Below are 9429 nucleotides of genomic sequence, written 5' to 3'. Positions count from 1 at the left end.
TGTTCTCATATTTAGCAAATATTACCATAAAGACTTTCACATCATTTCAACTGTACATGGTACAAGGGTATCACGTTTACAGATTTTTCTAAACGTTTAAACGAAATAAAATAAACGAAACGATACCGTTTAAACGGTATCCATACTTCCGTTTTAAAAGCATCAGTGCCATCACATTTCCAAACTGAAAGTAGTGATTATTTCGGAAGTTATATTTAGTTCATAACCCATTCGCACAATAGGGTATGTAAGTCTCGTCATGTGACCACCGATATTTCACGAGATCTCCAACTTCCGGGTACATACAAAAAATCAGAATGGCTATATCAATAATGTACTGGTCTAACTACGTTGAATCGCACGTTAAATTAAGTCGAAAGAGTGAAGCATCGGTTGAAAGCGACAGGGTATTGAAATTCTTTATGGACGAACTGCGTGTAATCCGTGCCAGCGTCCAGGCTTCAATGAAAAATACATCATACAATGTTACGGTTAGTTATTAGTCCAAATGGGTGCTGGACGTTTCGTGCCACTACCAGTTCGTGCCACTGATATTTGTGTAGGAGGGCATTGGACGTTTCGTTCCACTGATATATAAGCGGATAGGTGTGAATAATACCGTATAGGTGTGAATCATAACGGGTAACTTTCGCACCTTTGATTGTAACATCTGTTCAATGTTAAATCAACATTGTTTTATTTCAAGATTATTTATTCATTTAAAAAGTATTCTGCGATTTCAAGATTTATTTTTAATTACATGAACAAAAATGTTTAAGAGTCAATTTACATGCTTCTTATAATACATTAACAATATCTAGATTGATAACATTAACATAAATATATTCAAACATTTTCAATAAATTTACATTACCGGTATATTATTACAAGAAACGAAACAAGATTTACTATACTCTTTTATATTATACATTAACAATATCAAAAGGGAATGCATACATACATTTTAACAATATCTAGATTGATTACATAAATATATTAAAACATTTTCAATAAATTAACATTATATTCATTACACAGTTTGAATCATCATTAAAGCGGTGAGTTGTTTACTAATTGGTTCGAGTCGGTAATTCATTGTTTGCTAATAACTTAAAGGCACTTACCGCTAATTGATAGTTTGTGAGTCGATAGTAAAGCATAAGCTTTTCCTACAAGTAAAAGACCAACTTCATTTTATTAGGTCTTTATTGAATAAAATGTATTATTGTTCATTTGTGTTATATTATTATTTATGTATATAGTGCATACACATGAAGCATAAAAAATAACAGCACTTCATGTTTTATATTTTTTAAACATAATGAACTATGCACAAATATTATTTTATTTTATTTTTACATACACATACCCGGTACACATGATGCATAAAAATTAAAAACACTTTATGTTTTATATTTATTGAACATAACGAACTATGTACACATATTTGTATACTAACAATAAATCATTTTATTTTTGTTATTTATAATTATAATTGTTAACATTGTTGGAATTTTCTACATTAATGTACACCCCAATATCATTCACACCTATATGGCATTATTCACACCTATCTGCCTATATATTATCAGTGGGACGAAACGTCTACCCCTTTTCCACACAAATATCAGTGGCACGAACTGGCAGTGGCACGAAACGTCCATAAACCGTCCAAATAATTAGACGTAAGCTACCCCGCTTATGCAAATCGACCTCATATTTATAGGAGTAGGTTAGTTATATACATCCGAATTACTATGACAAAGTAAAATGCTTATCGTACTCGTAATGGTTTAAACACTATTTATTTTCTCATTCTGATTTTGTTCTATGTTTTTCATTAGATTCACCTTGAACCAGAGGACAATGGCGTGATACAATCATCGACGTGTCAGTGTCCAATGAGGGAATTCAAATGTCATCATGTGGCTGCTGCTTTACTGTTTGGGTAATGCATAAAATTACATATATTTGTATTGTTTATGTTTTAAACATGCTGTAAATATACTCAGAGAAAATAATTATCTGTTTACTAATCATGATACTTTTTTCAGCTAACAATTACATTTGTAAGTTTTTCATAATAAACACAAATATCCTCACAGGGAATGTAGAGGCAAATGCTTATGTGTTACTATAAGTATTAATTATGTCTTGTATGTATTAAAGCTTTTAAAAGTTGTTATTAAATTAATTCATGATACAGATACAAGAGAGCGAGCAAAACTGACATTAAGTGTTCCTGGTTCAAGCGTCCGAAATCCGCACCACCCAAGAAAACTGTGACGATGGCTGAAATGTATCCACCAAATCAGCCTGGATACAGGTAAAGAGCAAAAGAATTTTAAAATGATTAAAAAATGTCATCTCAAAGCTATTATTTTGAAATAATAAAATTGTGTACTGTATATAATTCTTTTTCGAACCATCCTAGATCTATTCATTAACTCATGAGAATAATTGTTTTCATAATTATTTTTTAATGCAATGTACCTTTTTTTACTCGTTACTCAGGGCTCTAAACAGATCTGTCTCAGATGATGACAGAACTTTTATTTATAAACAACTTGGACAGTTGGGTCGCTTTACAGGTTCGCATAAGTGGTCCCTGTTAGAATGTTTTGTTCCTGTTATCATGATTTTTTCCTGTTAGCATTTTTGGTTACTGTTGAGCGGTTCCAGTTAGTATGAGTATTTCAGGTATGTGCTTTAAAGCGTTTGAATATATATGTATATGTTAAGCAATAATTGTCACGTAAAAAAAAAATGCTGTACAAATAGTGAGATATTACTTATTAAGCTATCTCATTGGCAATTATGTAGTTGTGATAGTATGACTTATAAATAATAATTCCAAAAAATCCTTGGTATGTCAAAAATTATCAATACTACATGGTCTTGTTTATTTAAAAAAAAACATGAGCATTATTTTAATGGTCTTTTGCTAATATTTGACCTGTTCTTTTTTATGTTTAAAGCTCTGCATTGGATTATGGCAGAGGAGCCACAGACACCGGATGTACCAGTGCCTCTCCTGGATGACTTGATGATCCATCCTGAATATCTGGGAGCTGAGGACCCCCGCACATGGCTGAGACGACAGTTGCTGGTGTCGCACGAAAAGGTCAACCAAACAGCTGCAGCAACTATTGGACAGAGGGAAAATGCCTTATGGGCAGCTGTTCGCAAGTTGAGATTTACCGCCTCTAACTTCGGACATATCTTGTCAGCGTTTGACAAAAAAAAGTAAGTGCTAGTACATATTGCTATAATTTTAATATATATGACGCACATGTCTTCATTTTATGTGAGTTAATATAAATTTAAACTAAGTGGTCAATATGAACTTCTGATATATGTTTCTCGACATTACAAAATAGACTTGCTTTACTTTTTATGCCATGTTTTTAATGCATTGCAGTTACTTATGCTCGATTGGTCATTGTCGGCTCGGATACTACTTACATGTACCCCGGGTACTCTTAAGTATACTTGCATGTACCCCGGGTACAGTAAATATACTTAAACATACCCGGGAATTTGAACGCTAAATCGGTCGTTGTTGACTATTTTTGTTAAATTAATTATGTTAACATAAGTGCCTATTTTCTGTTAAATGGCCTATATATCATCGAAACTCATACTCAAAAAGCATGGTGATGTAGTGTTTTTTTAAACCCATTTATTCCTAGTGGACTATCCCATCCTTCTAAGTTGGATCAATTTATTTCCAAAATTAGGGATGTTAAGTATATTTATTTCTATATATTAAGCAAACAGCGTAGGCCCAGATGAGACGCCGCATCATGCGGCGTCTCATCAGGGTTTACGCTGTTTGCAATGTCCTCTTTTCAGGACGCTAGACATGAATGGGTTAATTGAAGAGAAGTTTGTTTAAGATAAACAATATCGTTTAACGGTATCGGTAGCATTTATGACGACATCAGATTTTGGGCAGGAAAACAACTCGGGTACAGTCTAAAATAGCCTGGGTATTTTTAAGTATATTTACCGTACCCGGGGTACATATATGTATACTTAAGAGTACCCAGGGTACATGTAAGTAGTACCCGAGCCGACAATGACCAATCGAGCGTTACTTATACTGTTGTTTAATGTAAATAAACATATAAGATAAATAAGTGTTTGTATATTTTTTTCAAGACTGACAGTGTCCTTGAAAAAAAGACTTCTGAGCGCGTATAACCTGGAAAAAAGGGCACCTGTGCAGTGGGGGGTAACACATGAGCAGGTGTGCATAGCTGAATACTGTAAGGTTGGAGGAGTCGCTGTACGCCCGACAGGCAAGTGAAAAATGTGTTTTTTATAAGTTTGAATTGATCTTTAGTTGTAATAGAATTTCATAATGTGCTTATTCTGCTGTTAATGCAGTTATGCTTTGTAATAAAAGTAATTTTTAAGGTCATATCTTATGTTCTATCATTTTATTACAGGAATTTGGCTGCATGAGTCTGGTGTCTTGGGTGCATCACCAGATGGTTTTGTCGAAGGCGTGTTTAGGGGTTTAGTTCATCAACAACATGGACAAGCAACATGTAGTGCAGACATCATAGAAGTAAAGTGCCCCTACACTGCCAGAGACATGACTATCCAGGAGGCGTGTTCATCTATCAAGGATTTCTACCTAGGTAAAACTATTATTTCTACATTTTCAATGTTGTAATGCATTTATAGTATAAACAATTAAAAAATATGCATCAATTACCCATTTTGCATACAGCGTGCAATTACATCCATTCCTATAATTAAAATCAGTGTGATGTAAAAGATGGTCTTGCTTTTACAATCTCTTTATGTATATAACACTACTACAGGGATTTCAATAGATTTGTGTAAACCAGGAGTCAAATTACCCCATGCTTGACTTTTTCGGGGGTCAAATAAAATAATCAGGGGTCAAAAAATGAAGTTATCTGTTCCTGAATAATTTTTATATAGTCTGTAAATGTTGTTTTGCATATACTAAAATGAAATACTATGCAAACAATAATTGTATGATAAGAAATATATTTTGAAGTTAGTTTCTTTGTTACATTTGTGTCAAAATGATGCTATGCAGATTATTTGCATGAGTCAATTGACCATCAATTTTAAAATCAAAAGCATAAAACAGCATGATTGTGCTTCAATTGAAATTCCTGCTACTAGGTTACAATGAATGGCAAAGCAATACACCATTTCAATGCTATAGCTGACGTACCCGGAAGTTCAAAAGCGAAATTGAAAGTAAACGAGACTTACATACCCTATGACGTCATATTAAAATCAACTGTTCTCGTCGTTGTCTAACCATTGGGTTACGCGTTTTCTACTTACATGCCGTTATATTTTGTAACAAAGATGAATTAATAGTTAACCCTCATTTCTTCAATAAGAGTACGCCGGTGTTAATCTTTTTTATTGTTTTACTTAACAATATGTACATCAAAACGAGTATCTGTTCATTAAATTAAAAATGAATGCCGATGAATAAACGGCGGGAAATTTTCCTTATGCACTTCATGCCGACGCGCGTTGAATGTTCAAGACGATTAGGGGCATGATAATGCAAGAAATAGCGGGAAACTTTTCCCGAGCACTTCGTGCCGATGCGGGTTAAATATTCAAGACGTCTAGGTCGTACAGGTGTATTGTTATGTCTACGGTACTGTGAATAAGAGCCATCTGGCGCACGTGATACAAATACGAGTCTTTTTCAGCAGCTTTTAATTAGTTTTGCAACATCGTAATGTAATTAACTAAAATGGATTCTGTGGACATTGACTGTCGTTTAAACGTTTACTGTTTTTGTAAACGTTTTTAAGCAAAACACGAAACGCCATCGTTTAAACGTTTAAACGTGATACCCTTACCCAGGGTTTTACCTCAGTCACAAATAGAGACCGAACAGCGGACGACGAATTTTTAAGCTCATGGGGCTGGCGCCCGGCCGATGATCGCACGGACACCGGTTCGTTTTGTATCATCGGGCGGCGTCCGGCGTCCGAAAAAGATCGGACGATCAACGCCCAGTTATCGCTCGGCGATCTCCCGACATCGGATTCATTGTACGTGTAACCGCACATTTGTTCCTTAAACCCGAGTTCAATAGTTTGAACCGCGGTTCAAAGTGTGTCTAAATATAGATACAAATCTCTTATCTACATAACTCAGAGACAACCAATCAGCGGAGCTTAAACCACGATTAGAAGGCAAATGTCACGATTACATTGGCCGTTTCTTAACTATAGAGTTAAGATACTTTGAACCGCGGTTCAAAGTCTTGAACCCGGGTTTAAGGAATTAATGTGCAAACGGCACTTTGAACCAAGGTTCGAAGTCTCTTAACTCTATAGTTAACTGTTAAACCGTGGTTTAAGACAATAATGTACACTTCGCTTGCCATTTAAAGTGTGTCTAAAATAGATACACATCTCTTATCTACATAATTCAGAGACAACCAATCAGCGGAGCTTAAACTACAATTAGAAGGCAAATGTCGGTAATCGGTCGTTTCTTAACTATAGAGTTAAGAGACTTTGAACAGTATCCAGATTAAGTTTGCAAATCCAGATTATTTGCAAACTTATTTTTTTTATTTATTGAACAATTGTTATGAAATTTTGCATATTTGTAGGGGGCAATGAGTACATACATATAATTGAAAAAAAAAGAGTTAAAATGTTTTTGGAAAGTAGAGTTATTTGATGATAAAGTTGCCATCCCCCGTTGGATCCCAACGGAGTTTTGGCTCCCCCGTTAAGAATTGCAATTCTCCAACGGGAGTTTTTTCCAGACGGGAGAATTTTACCTATATTTTACAAAAAATGTAATTTAAATATTATGCTTTGTTTTCTGTTTCAATGTTTACAAATACCGAGTTTAAGTTATAATTGTAAGAAATATGTACTTTAATAAGAAAATAAAGTGTTTGTAGATTTTCTTCCCCCGTGGGGTTTTGACGGGGGATCCCGTCCATCTCCCATATCCATTAAACTCCAACGGGGTTTTCACGGGGGACCCCGTCAATCCCCCATTTAAATTAAACCCCAATGGGAGTTTGACGGGGGATCCCCGTTTAACTCCAATTTATAAAGAACTCCAATGGGAGTTTGACCAGAGAAGGGAGGGGGGGGGGTCAGACTTCAATAAACAGGTTATACCCATTGCAATATATTCCATTGTATAAAGAGTAAAAGACACCAAACTTTATTAAATAATTGTTAATGTTTTCTTTTAAAGGTTTCAAAATCAATTTATAATTTTTGAATTTTCTTAACTCGGTACGTTACGTTGAATAAAATGTCTTTTTGAAAGAGATTAGACCCACATATTGCTATTTCTGGAAAGATGAATTTAAAACGTTTCATAATTTTGAAAGACTGTATAAATAATATAGTGACTTATCTCGAAAATATATTACATTTACCTTTTGATAATCCAAACGTTGCTTTTATCCATTTCTGTGATGATAAATACAATTCAGAAAGACAATAACATTGGAAGCATAATTATTGTCATTCGGAATTGTATTTCTTTTGCTGTTTATTCCCGTGTAACAGTTTTGGAGGTTTTTTTCCTAGAAATTTAGCTTGCAAACATTTTCGGTGCAATGTCGTACCTTATTGTACCGGTTACATTCCACAAGTTGTTTTTTTTTACACAAAATGCCTGAATAGGGCACTGTGTTAGGTTCATTTATTTGTTATTGTAGTTGTTTGTTTTTTATCTTTAACAACACCGTGCACTGGTAGCGTTATTAGCAGAGACATGCGGGAGTCTTCTTGAAACATACTGTACTGGCTAGTTTCAATTATGGGACACACCACTTCTCCAATAGAATCGATGATGTTTAAATACATTTGAGTTATATTTGCAGTTTCAGTTATTAACTGTTTTGTTTTCTGTTAAGGATATGATATCCCAGACGTTAGTTCCTATGCTGTCGTTTTCCCTCTAAACAAACAGACATATAACACCAAGGATTTATATCACTTTTCATTATTGTGTATAAAATACAAAATACCACACACAACTGAAATATTTTATATAACCCATACAAGCAGTATGATTTCCTTTCTAAATGTAATAAAAACTTAATTTTCAATCATGAACTAGTAGTTTCAGGAAAACAGGAAACCAACAAAAAATGTGAAACCAACAAAGGCATAGAATTGTGAAATATGCAAGCCAGAGTTCTCGACTTCTGATTGTTAAACGCTGCACTTCTATACACCACAACCTACCTTTGTTCCAAGTTTGATGTAAATGGGTCTTATTGTAATTACGTTATGACCCGGACAATAAAAAAGTGAGATAAATAAAGTAATGAAGGGGCTATAGCTATAGTTCTTGTGCACTGAACTTCTAATCAGTGAGATTTATCCATATATGCATATATGAAGTTTCATGTGAATAGGTGATATAGTTAAAGACTAAAACTCCGGACAAAGTACTGGAAGCTGCCCGACCCCAGGCATGACATAATTAATCCCTAAATATGGACTCCATTGGTCATTGTCGACTCCGGTACTACTTACGTGTACCCCGGGTACTCTTAAGTATACTTACATGTACCCCGGGTACGGTAAATATACTAAATCGTACCCGGTCGATATTAGACTGTACTCGAGTTGTATTCCCGCCTAAAATCCTATGTCGTAAAACGCGCTACCGATTATCTTAAACAAACTTCTATTTAAAAAAAAAACTGCCTCAACATGCTTTGTGAGTATGAGTTTCGATAATATAGAGGCCATTTTACAGAAAATTGACATAAATGTGAATATATTTAACTAAAAACAAGATGTGTTTGTGAAACACAATGTCCCCCTATATGACGTTTGACCTTGAAGGATGACCTTGACCTTGTGAAGGATGACCTTGACCTTTTACCACTCAAAATGTGCAGCTCCATGAGATACACATGCATGCCAAATATCAAGTTGCTATCTTCGTGAAACACAATGTCCCCCTATATGACGTTTGACCTTGAAGGTTGACCTTGACCTTGTGAAGGATGACCTTGACCTTTCACCACTCAAAATGTGCAGCTTCATGAGATACACATGCATGCCAAATATCAAGTTGCTATCTTCAATATTGCAAAAGTATTCATAAAATGAGCGATTTGGGCCACATATATTTGACCTCTGACCTTGAAGGATGACCTTGACCTTTCACCACTCAAAATGTGCAGCTCCATGAGATACACATGCATGCTAAATATCAAATTGCTATCTTCAATATTGCAAAAGTATTTATAAAATAAGCGATTTGGGCCTCATATATTTGACCTCTGACCTTGAAGGATGACCTTGACCTTTCACCACTAAAAATGTGCAGCTCCATGAGATACACATGCATGCCAAATATCAAGTTGCTATCTTCAATAATGCAAAAGTATTCATAAAATGAGCGATTTTGGCC

The 9429-nt window shown here is 34.8% G+C and overlaps 1 protein-coding gene across 2 annotated transcripts; it reads left to right on the top strand.

Annotated features, from left to right (window-relative positions):
• The first annotated feature begins 239 nt into the window (after positions 1-239).
• LOC127848672 (uncharacterized) lies at positions 240-4941 on the top strand. 2 transcript variants are annotated; one of them, XM_052381259.1, is made up of 7 exons: positions 240-491; positions 1845-1948; positions 2207-2326; positions 2515-2591; positions 2979-3246; positions 4165-4304; positions 4455-4941. In XM_052381259.1, the coding sequence occupies exons 1-7, from the start codon at positions 318-320 to the stop codon at positions 4682-4684; spliced, it is 1113 nt and encodes a 370-aa protein (XP_052237219.1). In that variant the 5' UTR covers positions 240-317; the 3' UTR covers positions 4685-4941. The 2 variants fall into 2 exon arrangements, with proteins under 2 accessions (XP_052237219.1, XP_052237220.1); XM_052381260.1 differs by lacking the exon at positions 240-491 and adding an exon at positions 603-1728.
• The last annotated feature ends 4488 nt before the right edge of the window (positions 4942-9429 follow it).

The sequence above is a fragment of the Dreissena polymorpha genome, chromosome 10, assembly GCF_020536995.1.
Source record: "Dreissena polymorpha isolate Duluth1 chromosome 10, UMN_Dpol_1.0, whole genome shotgun sequence".
In the NCBI taxonomy this organism is placed as follows: domain Eukaryota; kingdom Metazoa; phylum Mollusca; class Bivalvia; order Myida; family Dreissenidae; genus Dreissena; species Dreissena polymorpha.
This window is presented reverse-complemented; position numbering and strand designations above follow the sequence as displayed.

Coding starts and splice junctions, on each gene's coding strand:
- LOC127848672 (XM_052381259.1), top strand. CDS start 318: ATGGCTATATCAATAATGTACTGGTCTAACTACGTTGAATCGCACGTT. Junction 2,327..2,514: donor CCAAATCAGCCTGGATACAG/GTAAAGAGCAAA, acceptor CTCGTTACTCAG/GGCTCTAAACAGATCTGTCT. Junction 4,305..4,454: donor AGTCGCTGTACGCCCGACAG/GCAAGTGAAAAA, acceptor ATTTTATTACAG/GAATTTGGCTGCATGAGTCT.